Below are 23,311 nucleotides of genomic sequence, written 5' to 3'. Positions count from 1 at the left end.
TTGTTTTTTTAACCCACATGCTTCTGCCTCTCCTCCATGAGCAATGGAGTACAAAGCCTGCATTGTGAGAGGTCCCTCAGTTTTGCAGCGCGTCTGACATAATTCATAGTTGTTGTTTTTTTACATTTGAAAACAAACAGGTGATTGAGAGTCATTTTGTAGTTTGCATTGAGGTGAAATGTTGAGGTTTCCGCCCCTGAAATAAACCAAAAATAGGCAATATTGTCACCCCAACCCAAAAGGAAACATTCGGTCTCTTTAAAAACAATATACCATGCAGTCAAGGCTAGGAAATGGATAGATGTTTAAAGCCTACTCTGTTAGGCAATCCCAGTATTTAAACCAGTTAAGGTCTACTCCTGAGTGCAGGTTGTGTTTTAAAGTCAGTCCAGAGGTTGCTGGTCCGAGCCTGAGCTGTGCATGGGATTATCCGTATAGCTGGTTGGATTGCTGCTCAGTGGCGCCCCCTTGTGGCTTGCCAGCAGGCTTGCAGCCTTCTTGCTCAGAGCTCCATGTCTTCTTGGACCGATGCCCCAGCCTTTTGACTGGCACTGTAGGAGGCACCAATCGGGGAGGGGGAGTGGAAGTAGGAGGCAGGTGGCCTGACAAGGGCACATTTCAGAGGATACAGTCCATGCTGTGCTGGCTGGCCTGTGGATCGTAGCTGTCATCTTAAATCATACCTGACTCACAAATTACAGAAGGAATGAAAATGGGGGCTCAAATAAGTAGCTTCTAAGCTCAGACGATAGCAAGCCATTTTTCTAATGTCCGTGGGCTCAGGCTTGTCTTAGCTCTGTACTGGACACAGCTTCACAAGCTGTTCGAAGAGAGGTTGTCTTAAACGAAGATGCTTTCCCGACACTCCTGCGAGTGTAGGAGCTCAGTAGGAGCTTTGACTGAGAATCTTGGTGTTTGAGCTAAAGCTCTTGGATCAGTAGAGAAGACCTACAGCGATGCCCCCGGGTTGACCGCTTCAGAAACAACAGAGCTGAAGTGAATTTTGGTTCACAGGGACAGAGCTGAGTAGTAGGGATGCTGTTTTTAGTGTGTCGGCCCCTGTGAGTGAGAGGGACAATATGTGGCTGTCACTTGTATTCATGTTCTTGAGCCTTGCAGTGCTGTGAACATGGCGTGATAGAAAACAGCCTGACAGCAGTGGGTTTTTCTCGCTGACCCCACAAATCAGGAGCAACAAGCTGATAGCATGTGTGCTATCCACAGAAACGGACTCCAGATGCACAGCGGTGTGTTCCACTTCGGGTTTTTCCAGATGGTTACTCTCCAGATTGTATTGGTAATGCACAAAGGCAACAGTTTGAGTATCATGTCTTTTTCACATCTGCCCGAGCAAATGCATTCACGTTTCAAAAGATCCAGCACGAGGTGTTGGCGTAGGCACTGGAGGTCGTTCAGCTACGCCAGCTGTCCGATCTGTCTCTCCAAGAGTTTTTACTGTGTTCTGCCTCCCATGCCCTGCAAGTGCTTGAAGATCACCGCTCTTGGAGTGTGTTAGTGAAGCAGGAATTACTCGATCGCTAGTGGTGGCGTTTTTTTCGTCTTGCATTCTGATGAGCCAGGAAATAAGATGCTGTTGGCAGAGCTCCAAGCCCAAACTATGTGAAAAGCTGCACGCGCTTAGAGTGGCAAAGAGAAAAATCAGCCACTGTTTCCTTTCACACGGGGACCTTGTGACTTAATACACTTAAACGGATGCAGGGTCCAAAGCCACTGCATTTGACTTTGCAGACCTTCACTTAACAGCTCCCAGAAAGGCTTAATAGCTCAGCTGGTAGATTGAAGGACTGTAGTAATTTAACACAGGCAAGTTGATGTCCTTTTCCTAACCTTACGACTGGGTCATGTCAGAAGATTAGAAGAAAGCTTTAGAAACAAGGTAATGTCGGGCCCTTTTTGAACGGTGATGGGCAACTCCTAAGGAAAATACCAGTTGGTGATGCTCTTTCCTCTGAACCAGAATTTCCAGTAAGGCGACTGGCAAGAACACTCAAGAAGTTACTGAGGTCCCTACTTCCTTGGTCATTTAAGATCCCATGACCCTGTTTGTAAAAGTAGTGTTGTTAAATTGTCCTGACAAAACTCCACTCTGGCTTCGCTGAAGGTCCTCCTTAATTCAGTTGAAGTAATTTCTCACTTTTTCCAGCTGATCAGCTGAGCAGTGGGGCTGCTGGTGCTGAAGGGCTCCTGTGCCTTACCAAGGTGGGGGCTGCACGTCTGGGGAATGAACTGTTTTGGGATCTTTTGGGATGAAGAAGTGCTATATGAATGTAAGGAATTATAACTTCTTTACTAGCGTCATCATCATTTTTTCAGGACCAGGTCGCTGCAGACAAGATATTCAAGGATGGTAAAACTGGCCCAGATGTTGCGAGTCACTGGCTGCGACTGGGGTTGCACAGCTGGCAGAGATCTGGGATTAGTCTGTTGGCCTCCCCTGGCTCCCTGGCAAAAACCTCACTGCGGGTGCTTTCTGGGCCACGGCAGGCTCAAGAGGCGCAGGGCTTGTCAAAGGGCGTGTCGCCCTGATCGCTGTTAGAGTTGGAGGAGCGGGTCGATCCTGCGTGGTCATCAGTGAGATGAGCCCCGATGAAGTAGCTGATGATCCCAAATTGGGTGGGTGTAAAATGAAAAATGCAAAAAAGAAGTTCAAAAAGTGAGTCAAAAAGGGAAAATGGTTGAGTTTTTGTTTGTGTGGTTCAATTCTCTCCTCCTTATTCTGTTACCCATGGGTCAGTCCTAGCTTCTTTCCAAAAAAGAGGAGCTCTGTACTTTATGAGCCTTGTCTTGGACTCAATTTATCTGCACTAATCCAGTTCCTGGGTGTTTGAGCTTGTTCCTCTCAAACTTGTACCGGCGGAGTAAGAAGACTTAGAATGTGCTCACAGATTTTGGATACAGATCTGCTGGGTCCTTGCAGGCCCATACCGCAAATATGAAAACTCACTTTCGCATGTGGGAAAAATCGCTGGGTTGCGAAGACGTTGAGATTTTGTGTGGAACTGAGAGACTCGTTTTCAATCCAAGCTTAGTAGGACAAAGGTTATTGGTTGATCGTTAGGCTACCTAATGTGTCTGGAGTTGTGCACTGAGTGGCTGTAGTCAAAATATAACAGCACCTCTGGTCCTTGTAAGCTTTCATTAGGTTCTGTAGATATTTTTTAAGGTTACCTGACTGAAATGGGCTTCAGGCATTTACTGTAGGTTGTTTTTTTTTTTTAACCTGAGCAATGCAGGTGCTTTCTTAGAGTTCTCTGCACATGAAGCAAGGTTGTAGGGACTTGCTGCGAGAGGATATTGCGTGCAGAGAGGGGCGCGAGGGGGGCTTAGTGTGATGAAAGCTGAGGTTCGGCGAAGGCTTGAACCTTCTCTGTGCATGTTTTCAGTTCGCCTGCCTGTGCCATCCAGGGTTACTGGGCTGGTCATGGATTTTGCTTGTTTGCTCCCGAACACCATTTGAATAGCCTGATGGCTCTGGATTCCACTCGGGACAGGGTGAGAGCGCTCTGGCTCTTTAGCCGCTGTAGAAGCGTGCGTGGAAGAGTGTTTTAGTCACGGCTGGAGAAAAGCTGGACTTGCCTCCGTACCTCGTGCAGAAGATGCGCTACAGCCCCGTTTCTTCCCCGCCCACAGCTGCCCTTACCTGCACCGCACTACGGGCGACACGGAGCGGAAGTACCACCTGCGCTACTACAAGACGGGCACGTGCATCCACGAGACGGACGCCCGGGGACACTGCGCGAAGAACGGCCTCCACTGCGCCTTCGCCCACGGCCCCCACGACCTGCGGCCGCCGGTGTACGACATCAGGTACGTCCCCGAGGGCCCTGGGCTCAAACCCGTCCGCCAGGGTCCGTTTAGATATATTTAGATGGAATATATCCTTCAGATGAGACGTAAAACCGAGATCCTGACTCTCTGTGGTCATTAAAAATCCCAGGGTGTTTCTCGAAAAGAGTAGGGGTGTAACCCCAGCGTCCTGGCCAAATTTCCCATTGGCCCTTACCAATCATGGCCTCCTAATAATTCCCATCTATGAATTGGCTACATCACTCTGCTCTCCTCCCCACTGAGAGCTGGTATGTGGGGAGTGTTCTGGCGCACTATGGCTGCCGTCGCATCATCCAGGTGGGGCTGCACATTGGTGGTGGTGGAGGGGAGTCCCCATTACCTGTAAGAGCTTTGAGTGGAGTGTCCAGAAAAGCGCTATATAAGTGTAAGCAATAATTATGATTATCTCTCTCAATCTTAAATGAAGCACTCATTTAATTTTTTTATTGATCTTTGTTTAGACGGCGAAAAACATACATGAAGTGTTATAATGTTGCGCCACTGTTTTATCGCACCCCTGTCCCTCCTCGATCGCATGCGTCCTGTGAGCGGGATCATTAGCGCCATAAAAATAATTGAGTTACAAATCGCTTATATGGTTTCGATTTGCATGAATGTATGTGCAGGCACATAGCCATTGGAGGAAAAGGTCTGTTAATCTGTTCCGTTTGCTCAATTAAGATATGCAGCAGTTATTCCTTCGCTACCTCCCAGACGAAATCGGAAGGCGACTGCATGCCCTGTGGCTTGTTTCCATTGGGAACTTTTATCACCAGGGTATTTTGCATGACGAATTCAAAATTAAAAAAACATATCTGTTTTCCATGTAGACACACGTGTTAAGGGCTCATTGCTTAGCCTGCAGACCCTCCCGTGCCTGCTGAGTAATGAGGGTGGGAATGGATGGGCCTTGATGAGATGGCATTCCCCACAGGGGGACGGTTTCTTGTAAATTATTTCACTCCCAGGAGCAGGTTTGTTCTGAACGCGCACAGATTTATGAGATATCACCAAATAGATATCTCAGATGAGTAATTGTTTGAAAAAATTCCCTCTGGCAATCAAAGTTTTGTTAACCTCGTAGTCCCGTGATTGACCTGGTTTCACATAGTGATCGTAATGGAATGTAAAGAGGAGGGTTTAGCTGTCTGCCCGTTGCAGGAGAGCTGTCACCTCTTCAAAGAAGAGTTTCCTGGAGTTGTGTTTTCTCACGCAAATCCAAATTGTAAGACAGTGCTTATATAATAGCCCCTCCTTATGTAGCTACTACTCTTTACTAATTTTTGCTGCCTTTAGCCAAAGCAATTTTCGTTTGCACCCATTTTTACAGCTAGGTATTAACTGGAGCAATTCGGGCAATGCACCTGGCTCACCTGAGGGTCAAACTTGCAACCACTATTGCAGTCTATGGTAAAGAGCTATTTGAAGGAGATGGGAGTGGTCTCAAGGTGGGATGATTTGGCCCTTGCATCACCCTTCTTCTGCCTATGTGCTGAAGCAGCATCATTGTGCTTTGTTAAACTCAGACTTCAGCTCTTCATTCAGGCTTTCTGCTCCCTTACAGCAGACCACACTTACCCGGTGCTTCCTGTTAGGAACCAGGAGCCCAGGGGCGCAGTGCAGGTTAATCCCACAGTCTGCAGGGTTTGCAGTGGGCCTTTGCCATTTGTTTTTGTTCATCTACAGTTTGCGTACCGAACCAAAAAGACGAGAATTACATCTGCATGTGTCTCCTGCTTTTAAGTCTTTTGAAGCTAAACAGGTTGGGCATTCTATTCAGGTCTAGTGAGTTCTGTGTCTTTGAAAACTGAACAAGCCTTAGCAGTTTTATTTAGTATCTGTATCCAAGCGTAAGCGTGAAGAAAATGCAGCCTGCCTCAGAGATCGAGTTGTCGAGTGAACGCTGCTCTGATTTCAAGACCATCGTTCTTGGAAATCGTAAGGTCTTTATTAGTCTCGGACAGACTTGAACTTCAGCAGCTCCTGCCCGATCAGTTTCTGGGTAGTGACAGCTGGAGTAGAAAGAGGAAATGACCTCATGGACTAGCAAGTTTCTCTGAACGGTGTCCATTCCTGTTGGTTTAGCAGCAGGGGAATTCCACGGCTCTTGTTCCGAGTGCAGCTTCTCTGAGCGTAAGGGCAAATGAGGTCATCGGTTTCCTCTGTGCTCAGCATCAGTGGACCTATTTAAGAACCGACTCTTTGGAATATTGTTGAAGTTATTAAAAATGCAATATTGCACTTTGATATTTACACAAATATTTGTCTCCAATCAAAAACTTGCGCAGTATAGATTTTTGTATGCTTTCTGAATAGCACTATAATATTCTAATTTGATTAAAATCAGGAAATGAGTTAAAATAATACTGTGGCCGAGAAGGAATCTCTTCTTAATACGCTTTAATGTCGATTGACAACAGAAGTGTCAAAAAACAGGTTTCTGGTTCTCTGTTAGAGCGAAGATAAACATACTTCTGGGCGTTTCGATCTTTTTATTTTAGCTGACAACGCGAGCTGCCTGCCTCTCTGTCAGGTCCGACCAGTTTGTGCCCCTGTGCTCCGTGAACAAAGGTTGGCCATTTTATCTCTGACCTCGATCTGCCAGGACTGCTGCCAGTACCCACACGGGCATACAGGAGAGGGGGGGGGAAAGGCATTGTCTTCAAATGGCCACTGCTGCCTCCGACACGAGAGCTGTCCGACACAAGCACCAAGAAATGAACAGGACGAAAGGGGGTCCTGTCCTGCTGTCTTGCAGGATGTGGAGTCTCTCAGAGCCTGATTTAAGAAAAGCTCTCCCTGAAAATTGTTCTTATCGTGACCTTACACGGCGTATTCCAGGATCATTTTCATGATGGTAAAGAGATGGGAAACAACAGGAGCAGAGCCCTGTTTAAACCATGCACATTTAAACCATTCTTCCTGGAAGATCAACAGCTGCATTACAGCAAAGGCTTCAGTGCGGCTCTCATTCTTAGGATGTTTGTCGTTCTTCTGAAAGCCCACACGCTGTCCTTCTGTTTGCATTTGATACACAGCTCTTCCCCGCTGGGGAAAAAAAAACAAACATGGGTTGAACTTCTTAGAAGTCTGAGAGTTGAAAGTCCTGTTATGTGGCTACTATTTGCCCAGTGGTCCTAGTCAAGATTTCATTCATGGATTATGCTCTCTTTTCTGAGATTTATTTTGCTTTAGATACCACATTTCTAATTTTTTTTTTTTTAAAGCACCCAATCTGTCTAGTATCTTGTCACAATAAATCTTAAAGGGAAATTTCGGTAAAATAAACAGGAGATTTATTTATGGAAATTCATGCTTCACCGCAGGTCATGGTATGGGACTGTCTGCTATGTAATATTTCCATAAATCCAGCAGTGCGCTAGATGAGAGCAGGCCCTATTTACACTGTGTCATGTTCTCTTGATCAACTAACTCGTTGAGTCCACCATCAAGGGCTCCGGACAGTTGGCCCCAGGCCTCTGTGAGTGAGTGGGTCTTGACTCGGATGTGAGAAGTCCTGTCCAGTCCTGCACTCTGCTCTCAGCAGGGCCGCACCCAGCCGAGGCTGCTGTGACAGCGGTCGTGTTTGTGTGGGACCCAGCAGCACGTTCAGAGACACCAGAGGTCCGGGGAGCCTCACCCTGCACTCCTTGTGGCAGGCACTCCATATCTGTGTGAATGGGCTCATACTGTTGGACCTGTTTTTACTTCTAATGGACATCGCTGCGAAGGAACACTGATTCAGTTGTATAGCCAGTGACTTCCAGGCACATTCGTGAAATGTTTTTTTTTTTGGTGTCAAAGCACCGAGCTTCACTTTGCTGTATTAAGAAGAGTCTCAGAAAACAAATAAGCTCTACTATGGTTGCGAAACGAAACATGGCATTCTTTTCACTGCAGTTTTTCATAGGGTGACCTAGACCTAGACAAATGATATAAACTTGCATTTTGTGACAGTTGCAAATGAAATCAAAAGAAAAGAGAGCATGGCATTCCATAGTAGTAAAGATGTCGTTCAAGAAACACAGTGGAACAGCAGAACAGCAAGCCTGTTCCCACCTCTACAGTGAAGGAAAGTGACTGAGGGATAGGCTGCTGTTGCTTAGCAACAAAAGGACTACGGTGTATGAATGCTTACCGTGTGTGCTTGAGACGTTGTACCTTCATTGAGAAATCACAGTCGTTATTAATGGAGCGGTCTCGGATCCTCTTCCAGAGAAATCCAGGCACAGGAGGCGCTTCAGAATGGGCAGCTGGGGGCGGGGGAGGGCATCCCTGATCTCCAGCCTGGAGTCCTGGCGAGCCAGGCCATGATCGAAAAGACGCTCACCGAGGACCCCAGGTGGCAGGGTAAGAGACTGCAGCCTCACTGCCAATCGGTTTGTTGACAAGATCAGTCAACTGCTAGCACGGTGTTTTTTATTGACCAGTTTTCTTATATACATTTTATTTTTACTTTGCCAGACTGGAATTTTAAGTCTGCTTCGTGTTTTATTGTAGTTTGACTTTGTCTTTTAATGTCTGTATTTTTAAGCACCTTCGTGGTTTTTCTTCAGTTGGCTGAATGGCAGCAGGTTCACAGTCATGGTATCTATTGTAAGCTTTTAGCACTTTATCCAGTTTTTGGATCTCCTGCGATCAGAATTCCATGAGAACATGCTGAGGACACACAAGCAACACAAGCAGACTCCCAATGCAGCACATAATTGTGAAATCAAACTCCCTTACCAGAAATATATTCCCTTCTCTGTGTCGTATGTTCCAAACACACAAGAGGCATCTAAGCAAATAGGAATACAATGGTTATTTTACACCAATTCTTCCTGCCTGTGACAGCAACAAAGGAAAATTTCAGTACTTCATTATCCAACAGCATTACATTCATCAGGTGTGAATTTAGTTGTGCATTTCTGTTTCTTTTGCTTTTCATGTCATGGAGACACTGCCATCTAGTGGACACACTAAATATATTAGAGCCCTTTTCAGGCAGTGTACAAATAGTTTAAGGTTTCTGTCCTGGACTTTATATCAAGCTGATAGTCAGCACTACAGTGTACATTTTTACATCGGTCTGGTTAGTCATGCAAGGAAAAGACAGCTGGATGTTGGAAAACCATGATTTTAAGTTCCTGACATATCTTTTCTTTTTATTTTTTTTGGAGAATGTAAAACCCAAAGATGGGTTGTCACTCCACTATGTGCTGAAAGCTGCTCTTGACTGGGCAAGGTTTTTATTTTCCACAGATACCAACTTTGTTCTTGCTAACTACAAGACAGACCAGTGCACCAAGCCCCCCCGTCTCTGCAGACAAGGGTACGCCTGTCCACATTACCACAACAGCCGGGACCGCCGACGAAATCCGAGGAAATTCAAGTACAGGTCGGAAACGTGGAGCCAGCTTGCTTTTTTACAGCGTTATCGCGATGTTTACTTTTGACGTACAGCCATGCTGGTTTAATCTGGTTGGCCAACCATGCGGGTGGTGTTCACACCTTCAGAATCAGAGTTATTTTTTAACAATGCTGATTAAAGACAATAATAAGATTAGAGAGCTTTTGTGTGGGACTGTTTTGTCTAATGTGCTTTTTTATAAACTAAACTGCTTGTTTAAAAAAAAAGTCATTATTTATTTGGGCAATACCTTTGCCCAAAGTGACTTACATTTGCACCCATTTATACAGCTGGGAAGTTTACGGGGGCAGTTCATATATAATGGTACTTGCTCAAGGGTTACAACAGCAGTGACTTCTCTGGGAATCAAACCCACGGTTACGAGTCCAGAACTATGAGCCCTGCTCCACACTTACTGCTTAAGATCTGTCTGCTGCAGCCATCAAGCTGTGGTAAGGATCTGAAAGTAACCAGCTGTGTTTTTCTCTCATAGTTTCTCAGAACATTTTCTAAAAAATACGATACAATGGCTCTGTGGTCTACTATTTTGTTACTGTGGCTACATTGCTTGTGCATTCTTGACTTCGTCCTAGCATGCCTTGGCTTCAGAGTGATCGGAATAGGCTAGACGTGTAAAATGTCAGTCTTGTCAGTATGGAGCTCACACAGGGGGTCGACGAGGCCTCCTGCATGGTGACAACACAGTGGGTGTTGTGTATTTTCGAGGCATCAGAACTCATTTCTGGGGACTTGATTGCAGGTCCACTCCCTGTCCCAACGTGAAGCATGGAGACGAGTGGGGTGAACCTTCGAAGTGCGACAGTGGCGACAGCTGTCAGTATTGCCATTCACGCACAGAGCAGCAGTTCCACCCAGAGGTAAGCTGCTTAAAGCCTCCACCCGTACACGAATAGGAGCGAGCAGGCTCACAACTGGCCACCCACTGAAGCTCAGCAAGGTCAGCCTGGCTAGTACCTGGATAGGAGACCTCCTGGGAAAGCTAAGATTGCTGCAGGGAGAGGTGTTAGACCACAGGGTGAGTGCCCCCTACTGGCCCACTATGTGTGGGTCCTAATGCCCCAGTATAGTGACAGGTACAGTATACTGTAAAAAAGGAGCTGTCTTTAGGATGAAGCATAAAACTGAAAAACTCTCTATGGTCGTTAAAAATCCCAGGGTTCTTCTTGAAGAGTAGGGGTGTTACCTTGGCATCTTGGCCAAATTTCCCCCTGGCCTTTACCAATCATAGCCTCCTAATAATCCCCATCTCTGAACTGGCTTCATCACTCTGTTCTCCTCCACACTGACAGCCGGTGTGTGGGGAGTGTACTGGTGCACTATGGCTGCCATCTTATCATCCAGGTGGGCTGCACACTGGTGGTGGTGGAGGGGAGTCCCCATTACCTGTAAAGCACTTTGAGTGGAGTGTCCAGAAAGTTGTTGTTGTTGTTATTATTATTATTATTATTATTATTATTATTATTATTATTATTATTAAGCTTGGTGTAATAGGGGATATTCACTTTTGTCATGAAAACCTGGTGTGCACTGACTTGGGAGCTGCCAGTTAACGTTCATTGTGTAGGTTGAGCCCTGTGGTCCAGATATTGCTGCTCCAGTCCTGGGCTGGAATATGAGCAGGCTGGGAGCAGGATTCCCCTCTGATTAACTCCTGTATTCATGTCTTTATATGCAAGAGTGCCCCCCTACGATATTGCAAGTCTCCTGCAGGCACTGCAGCACAATCTGTCCGAGATGCTCATTCTAACATGCAATTTTCATAGAGCAGTGGTTTATGTTAAGACTGTATTGAAAACTTAACATGTCATATCTTGTTTCTTTTTTTTTTTAGATTTACAAATCCACAAAATGCAATGATATGCGCCAGACAGGATATTGCCCTCGAGGACCGTTCTGTGCATTTGCCCATGTGGAAAGTAAGGCATTTAACCATCTGCTGGGGTTACAGGGCCAGATACCTGCATGCAAGTAGGAGTAGGTTTGATCTTGCACTACCATTTGACCTGTTTTACACTTTACGAGCTATACATTTGTACATAGAAACCAAATGCTCAGTTACTGTTTTAGGCAGGTTTGTAGCTAAAATGTTTCATCATTCACTTAATCAGTACAGTTAGTGTAGAAACCTGAAATGGCCCAGTTGCCCAGAAGGGAAATCTTTACAGATATTATCAATCCCTGGTTTTTGTCATTTCTTGCTTGTCCTACCTGGTTGCTTATTTGGATTTTAGTTATCACCCTGACATAGCAGTAAAATATAGTTTAATACTTAGTGAGGCACAGAAGGATTTCTATCAGTTACACTTGATAATAATACATATGTGGTAAATGACAAACCTTGTCAGGCAGTCCTTGTTTCACTGGAGATTCATAGCTGACTTGCAGTCACATTGCTGTGAATCACTAAGTGAATCCAAGAGTTTGGACTTTTTATCTGCTGTAGGGATTGTTTGCAAGCAGTTGAGATGGTAGTGTGCACGGGCATTGCAGTTGTTAAATTGCACTTCTGGGTTGGTGTTCATTTCACACAGTTCTATTAAAAAGCTCTTCTGAATTTACTGGCCACATTGTAAGATCTAATTTGACATAAAATCACCAGGCTAGAGATAACAATTATAGAGGTGAATAATCACAAGTACGGGAAAATGGGAATATGATCCACATTGCCCATTTTACCCTGGGATCCAATTGGGAGCCTTGGAATTGGATCCCTTTCTTGTGCCGCCTGGACCACCTGCTCCTAATGGTCACCATCTCTAGGCTTTTGGTCAGTGCTTTCCCAGCTGTTCTGAAGGTGGCTTCTCCGGGTACAATCCTAATGACGCAGAGGGCGCTCCTCAGTAAGAGTAAGTTTCTGACCTACAGTAGAAGAGGGAGTATACACAGGCTGGTGCCCAGCCTCGATGTTGAAGTGTTTCCATTAGATACGAAACTCCTGATTGAGATCCCCGGACCGGTTAGCTAACCAAGCCCACAAGAACGGGCCGGATGTTTGTCACCTTCATGCACTTCCTTCCATAAGGCTTGTCTGCCGCCGAGATTATCTCGCTTTCGATAGCGGCTCCCGTTCCGCTCCGTTCTCCTCCTGGCGGCGCAGGCTCGAGAGAGCTCTGACCGCCTCCCCGTGCCGCGCTGTGTTGCAGGAATCCCTTCCGCCGAGGAGGCGATGAACACGCTGCTCACTGTGATGCACCCGGGGTCCCAGGCGAAAGCGGGGTCCCAGCCGTTCTCCGAGTGTCCGGGCCCCGACTGGGGGAGCAGCGCCAACTCCGCCGGCAGCGCGGCCAACAGCAGTGGTCAAACAGGGAATGTATGTGGTTTCGCCAACAGCTGTGCTCCGTTTTCATAACGTTGTTTGTGGGGGGAAAAAAAGGCCAGTGATTACAGCATGAGCTCCCAGATTCTTGTAACGTCCAAGTTCAAAGAAACATTTCCTGTGTATGTTAGTATGATTACCGGCACTTTAACTTTATAAAGCCAAATATTACAGTCTCTCCATGAGGTTTAAGGGCTTTTGTACTGTTCACACCTCTGCTTTTCCGGCATAGCAGAGAATAATTTATCTAATTCATTATGGATTTTAAAATGGCCGAGGTAAAGCGTTTTCCAAGTCTTAATTTTCCCTTTCATCCAATACACCTGTGAAATTTCTTTTGTAAGAAAGGATAATTTTGCTGGTAGTAATGACACAGATTTGTAATGAATCATTCTTATCCCTTTTTTTTAAGTCTGGTTGTAGTTTCTGTAATTTGTATATTTTTGTGTTATTACCTGTTCTGTATTATTCATTTCATCGCAAGATGGTCCCGTGTGAACCTCCTCTGAGAAGGTTTGGTTTTCCCTATAGTGGCTTGTAGACTCGTGCAGTCAAGACGTAGAGGCTGACGTCGAAAATATGTTCTGATTTCTGTACATTTGCCCGTCCACGTATTCTAAATATGTAATTCACTTCACTCCAGGTCGCATGAGCTGCTGTCCATTTTACAGTTTTCGAATGCCTAAAAGCGCAGAGTAGCAAGCATGTTTTGCTGGCTCTGAAGCCTGTTTAAGTTCCCTCTGTCATTTTCTCCCTCAGGTTTCATGCTCTAGTAGTCCAACAGTAACCTCAAGCTCAGGAAGCAACAGTTCATTGTCCCCAATCGGACCCATCAGCAGGCCTAAAAGCTTTACTAACGGTAGCTTATGTTCAGAATCCACCACGTCCAATGTTTCGTCTCCAACGTCTAACTATCCCAAAGCTCCGGGGTTTGAACGTGAGGATCAGGTATATAAAGATTCATTTTTCTTTTCCCTCTCCTGACTGGAAGACCCAGTGCCCAGTGCTGTCAGTTTAAATTAGGGTTTTTTTCCCACGAGCAGCTCTTTTCTGGTTTTCCCTCTCCTAGGCTGTTGCCTCCTCAAGTGAAGGGCGGAAATAGGCTCCTTACTCCCTAGTCTCTGTAGTAAGAACTTGGAAAGGGTTCTGGGTAACAGCGTCAGCTCTGAGGCAGAGTACAGCTGAAATGTTATTTTATGTTCAGGACAGTTGGGTAGAGCTGTATGAAACGATTATTCAGGTGGTTTTTCTTTTAAGAGCAGGTTGGAACAATCCCATTAGAGACGATTATTAGTGTTTCATTTTCTTTTTTAGACCAAAAAAAAAGGTGTTCCTTCACAATTCATTTTTTTTGTTATAATTGCCCAAAGAACAGTTTTTGATTTAAATATTCCTTCGCACTTGATGGAGGTACAAACTTTCCCCTAACTCTCATTAACAAACACATTTGGAGCAGACAGTTGTTGCTCAGCCGAAAACACTTCTGTAGCCTATCGCAGCACGACGGCTTCAGTCCAGACGCCAATAAGCTCATGGACCCAGAAGGCTGACTTGGCCGGCTCTCCTGGGACATGCCACAGCTGCACAGGGCCTTACAGGAGAGTCAGTCTGGCACAGGGGGAGTGATGCATCCATCACTGATGGCGCTGTCACCCGCCAGGCGATACAAGCTCACTCTTGAAGACTGGAGCTTGCCCCCCGGCACTCTGCCTTTTGCCACACCTCTTAGTCACACTGGACTGATGGTGTAATGTTCCACCCAGCTGGTGATGTCCAGACTGTCGGGCTCTGCCCCTCACTTTTATTGGGAGAGGCACTCCGGATCCCCAGACCTGCCTTTCTGTCTCTACCACACCTGGCCTGCATTATCAGATCATTTCATCCAGCTCTACTGAAAGGGAGCCCACTGGCTTTTACTAGAGAGGTGGGTTTGCTCTCATATGTTTTAGGAGGTGTTCCGGTGAATTGAATGCACAGGATTCTGAATGCGTGTGTATCCTTCTTTGGCTAGTTTTTCAATTTTAACCTCTGCAAGTCGCTGTGACGTTTGTGATTGGATTTATGCGAAATGAAACCGATGAACCGAGTGTACATCTCAAAGCACATGGCAGTGTTGATTTGTCTGTGCTTCCTTTTTTAAGTTGTTTGGTTCTCGTTTGTCAGTTTTGGTTATAAATATCTTTTCTGTCTCTCTGATGGGATGCTAGAAATCACGTATTTGACCTGCCCTCCCAAAGCCCAGCTCTTTAAGCTTCACTGTTCTTTTTCACTCTTTAAATGGGAATTTTCTATTTCACGCCTAACTGTTTTAAAATCGCCACTCGTTAACCGGCACAGCTCGCCTGCACACCCCCGACACTGTGTGTCGCACGCTTGTCTGACACCCCCCCCGGACTCGCAGCAGGGAGAGCAGCACCTGGAGGAGTGGTGCATCTCTCGCTGAAATGTCTTCAAACTCTAAGTTATTGGCTGTTCCCTACCAAGAGGTGCCCCAGCCACCTTCAGTCCACCCAGCTGGAGCATCACTCAGCCACCTGGGTGCCTTTGAGTTGGACTGGGCTGCAGTACTCCTTATTGTTTTTCTCCATCACTGAGAAGCGCCGGTACAGTGATATCTAGGAGACCAATCTACTGTCTGTCCAAACGTTTTCAGCTGCAACTTACTCCACTAGAGTGTGTCTAGTGTTTAGCTCAGAGACATTGCACAAGTAAAAAAACAAAACGTGTTTAAAAGATGTTGAAACGTTGCCCATCTTTGCAGATCCCCTGTTTGCTATTAAGAGTCATCGCTAACCTTTTCAACCAGAATCCACAGCGTTAGTTTGCCTATTAACCTTAAAAAGGCTGGGATTGGAAGAGTAGGTCACCTATTAAAAAGATGCAGTTATTGCCTCAACGGAGCAGGTCGTTATCGTTCCTGTGTTTGCTGGCTAATTGCAGGCCTGAGTCGTTCATGTCTGTTGTGCTGTTTTGGTTTGTTGGCATGTGTCTCATGAAATCACGTCGTCTTCCTCATCCTCCAAAGTCTCATCTGGCGCACAGGGGAATGAGGAATGCAGAATACTTCTTCAGGTGTAACTTTGATCATGCCAAATGGCACTTTAGAGCTGAATACATTTAATTTCAGTTTGGGATGATGATTGCTGTGTGAGTTGTGTCATGGCTTGGAAAGGTCATCTCAGGTTGCCCTTTTTCAGTATTCTGAATGCAGGTGTGGGGTTCAGATTCATATTTATTGTAGCTTATGAATCACTCAGGATATAATTTCCTAACATTCACTGCACAGTTTGCCTTCACAACTTTGGTTACTGTTTTCTAGGCGAAAAATCTGAAGAGCCACCCAGTGGATGGTAATCAAAAACCAGTGGACCAAGAGAAGCAGGTGCACTTCATTTTGTTAATGGCACAATTTTGTATTTGGATCTGGCAGTGGATTAAATGAGCAGCTTCAGAAAATGTATGAGGGTGGGGCAGAAAAGTTTAAAGGAATTCAATGGAGATGTATAGGAAAATCGTGATAGTCTTCAGTTCAAACTGGGAAATGTAATTCTAGTTACTGGATGGCTGTGCTTAGCCTGGTGTTGAAGCTGTGTAGTTCTCATTAGGCCACACTAGAGGGCTGCACATGAACACAACCAATTCAGTTCTTTTCAAATGCAGATGTGAAGCAAATACTGCTAGACCTCCTTAGTTTTAGAGCTTTTAAAAGAGGATGTCTTCAGTATGGCCTCAGTTGTATCACCAGTTATATCTTTTATTTTTTTATCATCGAATATCAGTTATCATATTTATGATTAGTTAGATATTAAAAGCAGCAGAGTTTGCACAGCTTGTGGGAGAGGCAGTAGTAGTTCAAATCCCAAGAAGGGCGCCGCTGTGAAAGCAGGAAAATAAAATTTGGAGGCTTTTATGTCCTGATCACCAGGTGAGACTAACCGTTGCCCTTTTCCTGTTCGCAGAACCTCATTAGTGTTTTTTCAGCGGTCAACCCGCTGGCGTCCAGTATAACATCCAGTATAACGTCAAGCCTGGCCTCCAGCATCGGCTCCGACAGCTCGTCCCCAACCACTCTGTCCACAATGAACGCGAAAGCAACCCCCTTCTACCCTGGCAGCAACACAGTGGAATCGGTGATCGGTATGGGCAATAGTTGCTCTTTTAATAACAGTAACCTGAATTCACACGCTTCTGCTGCAGGCCAGTGTGAGGATGGGTTGAAAAGTACCTCTCTTTTATGACCAGCAGATCATTGGTTTATCTTGCTGTAAGTGATACTCTGAGTTGTCTGTCTATACTGTCTGTCTGTCCCTCTCTTACTGTCTGTCCCTCTGTCCATCTGACCAGCTGCTTAACTATGCGTGAGCTGCTCAGATGCTGTATCCTGTGCTGAATCATGCACATAAGATGAGAAAATTATCCATGGCCTGCATTCCCTCTTAGCTGTAGTCAAGCACGTGTGGAGTTTTGGATCTTTGAAAGGCGCCATCTCTAGTTTCTCTAGGCAGGTTGGTGGATGGAGGGTCTTCTCGAATATTGAGAGAATTGTTAGGATATAATCTAATGGGGTTTTTAAAAACAGAAGGGCTGAACGCCACAAGAGAGACCAGTTTAAAGTCCTGCAATGTTTTGATTGCTTACCCACACTGTTGTAATAGGGACAAAAATCTACACAAACAACCAGATACCATCCACATGTAGCTTCTTGTAATTCAGAATCACCCATGATATCCAACATTTAATTTGGCGATTTTTCCTAATCAGTGGTCTTGTCTTTGTTTGGCTTATGATTTTTTTTATTTTTTTCGAGAGGTGCAGAATTCAGTTGTTTCTGTCAAGCTGGGGGAGATTCCTACATGTCTGGAAATTTGCGGCAGCTAGAGAGGAACTTGAAAATCGGGAGGGAGTTTTCATTGCAATAACAATGGACGGGGTGTGTGTGTGGGGGGGATGCAATTCTTAAAATAGCAACAGTGCATTAGGGCAGGGAGCGTGTCTGAGTGCATACCTGACTCTTTGGTGCTGCTAGGCAGCTGTGGTCACATGACTGGGGCTTGTGATTAGCCGGTGCATGTGCAAGGGGTCTGTGTCTGGAGGGGTGTTTGAAGAGAGAGAGGGAGGGAGGGAGAGAGAGAGACAGAGCTCACTGCTGCAGACAGTGAGTCAGCACTTAGATGGGCGGATACTTTCTCCCTTTTACAACTCCATAGCTTTCTGGCAGTGAGGTAGGGTGATTTTACTGGGGATTCACAAATAGAGTAAAAAAAGGTTGCGGTACAGAAGTGCTTAGTCAACAGACACATTGAGTGTTTACAGAATAGAGAGTGTTTTAAAATGTGCAATTTCTAAGATGTGGACGCGAGTATGTTCAGAATTTATGTTGGGATACCTGAGAGTTTTGTGCTTTGCTGCTGCATTTGTATGTTTTCTTGAAAATCTAGCTGTTGTCAGCCTTGTTAAAATGCAGTATTCCATAAGTACTGCGATTGGAAATGATTCTGTACAGTGATGCTGTGTGCATGTGCTCGATGCACAGTGCTGCACTCACTTCTAACGCCGAATGTCATGAATTAACAAGAAGTGCTCTCTGTCTGTGCCGGAGCCAGTGGATCAGTGACACTGCAGGGTAGCCCTTAGGAATGGGTTAGGAGAAGTGAAGTACTGGATCTCTAATTTTGGAGAACAGGAGGCAGCGAAGAACAAAGTACAGGGTCTTGTTGCAGATGCTGAGTCACCAGTGTTACTACTCTGTTAGTTGCGTTAGTGACATCTGGATCAGCAACATGGGGTGAAGGACCTCATAATGGGATCTGAGGGTGTTTTTCTGTTTTAACTGTGATCATTTAACCCATGCAAGGTCTTGGCATTCCAAGTTCAGTTTTTATTAAGTGTTCAGTACAAGAGGGCTGTTGTGCAAAGTGTGACCTTTGAAAAGAAAGATTTGCCCAGAAGCACACATCTGGGCAAAGAGATCCCTAGCTCTGTGTGCTCCCAAGCCTGGGCAGTTTCAGCATTTCCTCTTTGCACATAGCCAGGCACCCGACTACTCACACAGCTCTAGTTGCTATAGCGATGCCCTCTGCTCTGCGTCATTCTTTTGGAATTAATAAGCTCTGCTCTGCGTTGATTTCTTTGGGGAGATCTGTCCAGTGTGAATTGGAATTCTGCCGTTTTAACGGAACATATTGAACTGCGCTTGCTACTGTTTGCAAGTTAAAAATCACAGTGAAATACACGTTTAGTTGTTGTGTAGGTTCTGAGACAGTGTCTTTTTCCTCTGGTTTTAGGCCTGGTTTGAGGCCTTTTATATGCAACTAAATGAATTTAACTTGTGCTTTTAAAGTCTATTTTTGTGTTTGTTTTTTAAAAAGCTTTCTGTAATTTGTAATGATTTGAGAGCACAGTAACAGGTAATTTTTCTCAATTCTTTACTTATTTTGCAAACTGTGAAAAGTGGAAAGAAAAATTGAGTTTTGCTAAAGTTGTTTAAATCTTAAAACGTTTTCATCTAACTTTTCCTTCATCAGAGACTCCGAATCCTGGCTGTACGAGTATTTTTCATAGTAAGAGTGAGCCTCAATTTAATAAGTGTATACATACACAGACTTTAAAGAATATTGCTCCTTCTCACAAAGTTTCTCTGTAGTATAACATTTATATTTTTAAATAAAATCTTATTTGTAAAAACTGTACTTTTGACTACAGTAAACCTTTGCTGATACTTGATGGTTTTACTTTGCAGGTTCTGCACTTGACCTGAACTTCGGCGACATTAACGTCACTCTTGATAAGGAACTGGAAGAAGAAGAGAATAGTGATCTTGGCTTAACAAGTAAGCAGACTGGTGTGAGTGAGCTGAAAAAGATTGGTGGGGTCTTTCAATTTAGGCCTCGGGCTGTAGAGTCTAGGGGTCTGCTGGTTTGAGTTTACCAGGTTACCCTAATCATTCTGGCACAGCTGCTTGATTTGTCACTCGATGCTGACCCCTGTGGGTTTCCAGTCGCCTGTGACGCAGCGGTGGTGAACGAGAGTCGTCCAGTGCCCTAGCCCAGCTGTTGTTGCAATTGGGAGTACGTGCTTGGTCAGACCTGTGCGCGATCTTGAAGTCTGCGTTGCTCCAGTAGTGGTTCGGGCCTGGCTGGTAAAGAGTTTTTCCAAAAATATTGCCAGTTCTTAAATAAGACACATGGTAACTCTTACGTTGTGTAAACCCTAACATCTGACAATTGCTCAATAAACAAATATCAATAAGATGGCATTTAGCATAGCATTTAACTTTGTATAAATGTTTTTTATATGACTGTGCCCATGGAAGGAGAGCTGTGATGCTGATAAAGAGAACCCCACACTATATAAATCAGTAAATAATAATTTGTAAGGATGTGTAAAGTGGCTGGTAGAACACTTCAAACATTAAGATTTGAAACTTTTTCATGGGGTGACAAAAATTCAGACTTTGTAATTGTTAGATTTGATCAGTATCATTAGCCGGAGTCTACAAAACTACCTTTCGTGCGTTTCCCTTGCTTTGATGTTCAGCTTTCCAATAGGAACATTACAAATGACCAAAAAAGGGTTTGAGTTGGTGTATTTTTCTTTCGTTAATTTTCACCCATACAGGTCAGAGGTTGTTAGGAGGCTCAGCCCCTGTCAATATTCCTGGCTCCCTTGCTCGCTCTTCCTCGCTGCATTCTTCCTCCTCGCTCTCTGCCTCTCCGCTGAGCTCGTTGTCTCAGTCCCTCTCTCAGTCCGTCCTGTCCTCGGCAATGGCACCCCAGCAGAGTCAGCCCCAGGCCCAGCCAGCCAAGGCAGAGCACAGCCTTCTGGGAACTTCGGCCTCCTCCCAGAATTCCCTGGGTAAGAAAAGACTAAACAAGAAAATAGCTGTAAATAAGCTTGGTACTTTAACACCTGCTTGCTTTCTTTGTCTGACTACAGATAGTAAGTTTCTACATTTAGAGTAATAACTTGATTAGTAATCAGTTAATTGCATGGTTGGACAGATTTATTTTAAGCCTTTGTAAGGGGGAAAACAAGATAAACACCTGGGTCTTCTATACTCTGATTAAACTGCAGTCTTTAATGAACCAAAGCTGTTGTTCTGGATAGTGAATATATAAGAATATATTTTAAATTGCTTAAGTGCCGTTAACCAGTGTTGCTTCTAAGCAAACAACGTCTCTGGAGAATTAGAAAATAGTTGTCATGTGTTCTGCCTCTGCAGGTTTAAACGGAGGCGCTGGCAGCATCTGGGACTTCGTCAGTGGGAGCTTCTCTCCCAGCCCGTCGCCAGGGTTCAGCACCATCGCCTCGGCAACCGCCTCCAGCGGGGCCGACCTCGCCCGGTTACGGAGAGAGCTGGACGACGCCAAGAGGAAGATCAAGCAGTGGGAAGATTCTTGGCAGCAGGTTAAACAGGTTCGTCCTGTAATACAATATCTGTACAGCAAGCACTAGTTTACAACAGATTCAGCATGGTGCTCATTGTCCTGCCCGTTATTTAAATTACCCCAATTCCGCCACTATAAGAGCGAAACACCTTAGGCGTGACACTTACACAGGCCAAGCCGGAGTACCAAGAGCCCGCTCTCTGACTGGAGCTGGGCTTCGGTTTGTCCTTAAGACAAGAAGCAATGCATAACTGTGTGCAGGCTCCCAGCAAACGAGAGTGTGGCTTGATAATGTTTGATTACTGTATGGCCACAGCCTGGCCTGTCCTAGCAGATGTAGTGTCCAACCACTGCCAAGCTGGAGGAGTGAAGAAAGACACTGGTTAATCTACACCAAATCCATCTCACGCCTTTACATTTGTTTCCTGTATACAGTAAACCCTCTGTGAAATGGACTTTTCTTTAAAAGACTTGGGATGTAATGGACAAAATCTGCTAAAGGAGAAATGCTGGGCTTTCCTTGCAGTAACAATGAAGTGCTGAAATAATTGACCTACCCCTTTTTTACTCTTTTGTTGTTTACGATTCATGTTTTTTATGCATGTGACATTTATGCAGTATATTTATCACACAGTAAATAAAGAGCTTGTATATTTATGATAAAGGTACAGGCACAATTTTTGTTGTTGATTACAATTGTTAAAATAAGTCAAAAGATCCAAAAAGCATATATACATAGTGAATATATTTTTTTCTCCTGTAATACTGTTTTTGTTTGTTGAAATACGTAATTTGTGTTTTAACAGACGTTTACACCTCTTCCCCTCATTAGTCTATTAAACTGAGAGTTAACTGTCAATATAAAGACATTTATTTTGAAAATTGTTTTTCTATGTTATTTATTTTTTTATATTCTGTGGTAGAAATATCAGTAATGCTACTGTGTGTGCGCCGACTGTGCCGGGCGTGTGCGACTGTGTGGACTGTGCAGGTTGTGTGTGTGACTGTGCTGACTCTGCGGACTGTGCCTGCCTGTTTGTAGGCTTGCGACGCCTGGCAGAAGGAGGCCCAGGAAGCGAAGGACCAGGCGAAGGCGGCTGAGGCCGAGCAGCAGCTGGCCTTCCAGAAGAGAGACGATGCGGAGCGCAGACTTAAGCAACTGCAGGAGGACTTCACCGCCGTGTGCCCCTCTCCCAGCGTACCCCTCCTGCGCAGCTGCGGGGACATCGACCAGCTGCCTTTACCAAAGCTTCACTCCATTCAGAGCCAGCTGCGGGCCGATCTGGAGCTCATCGACGGGGTAAGCGCGAGGAAATCCCCTATCCATTTCAAGTCCTGATCCTTCAGTGTCTCGTAGATGTAAATTAGCTCTCAAAGAGAGACATTGAACTTTTTCATCACACTAGATCTGTGGTAGATAAGGGCCTACTCATCAATCGGCGCAAGTTCACTCAGCAGGAACAGTGCACAATGTTATGTTATTGCAAATAAGCGTAGGAGCAGTGTGGGATCTGTCCAGATGTGAATTTATTGTTTGTTCAAAGGCTTCTCCAGATCTGGACCTCTTCCTTTTACTTTGTCCCTGTTGCAGCTGTGCATCTCATTTTTGTCCAGAGTGACGTACTGAGACTCGTGGCACAGTCACCAACAATAGGCCCACAATAGTGAGTCAGTGGTAGAGCTGGGGGGTTTAACTGGTGACATTTCTCTTAACCTTCCCAAAAGCTTTACTTGAAACATGCAAGTATGCAACAAATGGTCTGTAACAATTTCTTCAACCTGTAGATTTTTATGATTATTCCCAAATTGATTTGCTGCACATATTTACTTTCATAGTTCCATCCTGTAACTCTCCTGCTGTAGCCTGTTGGGTCACATACCCATACTGTTCTGTGCTCCATGATCCACCACCTGAGTTCTGAATTTGTCTGCCTTGTAACCTTAAACTTGACTTTTAAGTTCAGATTTTTGCACTCATTTCAGTGCTGTAATCAAGCTTGCCTCTTGGCATACTACAATGTTCAGCAAACAGGCCACGTGCAAATGAGAGGAAAAGAGGTTTTAGTGATCAGGAAAGACTCGTCAAAGTTAAGAGCCAAAGACTCTACTTCCCAATCAAGCCCTAAACAGTTACCTGGAAAACAGTGCATTAAAGGGAAGCTGCAGTCCCACTTTCTCAGACCGGTTATTAAATTTCAGTAACAAAACAAATTCACTGACTGTATAGAGAAATCTTATGAATTTCGAATGAAGCACACTTTGTGAAAGTACTGTTAAGTCTCCATGTTGTCGCAAACCCCTGGTCTTTCCACGGGCGAGAGGGAGAGTTCCCACGAATTGTGACAT

General features: G+C 45.0%; 1 protein-coding gene across 2 annotated transcripts in view; it reads left to right on the top strand.

Annotated features, from left to right (window-relative positions):
- unkl (unk like zinc finger) overlaps positions 1-23,311 on the top strand; it is a 46,541-nt gene that overhangs the window by 15,289 nt on the left and 7,941 nt on the right. Inside the window, exons 3-15 of one of the 2 annotated variants that reach the window (XM_088612673.1) lie at positions 3,652-3,828; positions 8,066-8,199; positions 9,094-9,229; positions 10,002-10,119; positions 11,094-11,178; positions 12,406-12,572; positions 13,338-13,526; positions 15,898-15,960; positions 16,538-16,715; positions 19,318-19,407; positions 20,196-20,432; positions 20,800-20,993; positions 22,008-22,265. In XM_088612673.1, the coding sequence (XP_088468799.1) occupies positions 3,652-3,828; positions 8,066-8,199; positions 9,094-9,229; positions 10,002-10,119; positions 11,094-11,178; positions 12,406-12,572; positions 13,338-13,526; positions 15,898-15,960; positions 16,538-16,715; positions 19,318-19,407; positions 20,196-20,432; positions 20,800-20,993; positions 22,008-22,265 (2,026 nt within the window). The remainder of the gene's footprint in view (positions 1-3,651; positions 3,829-8,065; positions 8,200-9,093; positions 9,230-10,001; positions 10,120-11,093; positions 11,179-12,405; positions 12,573-13,337; positions 13,527-15,897; positions 15,961-16,537; positions 16,716-19,317; positions 19,408-20,195; positions 20,433-20,799; positions 20,994-22,007; positions 22,266-23,311) is intronic. The other variant, XM_088612674.1, reaches the window with a different exon arrangement.

The sequence above is a fragment of the Lepisosteus platostomus genome, chromosome 19, assembly GCF_059453375.1.
Source record: "Lepisosteus platostomus isolate fLepPlt1 chromosome 19, fLepPlt1.hap1, whole genome shotgun sequence".
Lineage (NCBI taxonomy): Eukaryota > Metazoa > Chordata > Actinopteri > Semionotiformes > Lepisosteidae > Lepisosteus > Lepisosteus platostomus.
The sequence above is the reverse complement of the archived record's forward strand: the minus strand, read 5'-3'. Positions and strand labels throughout refer to the sequence as shown.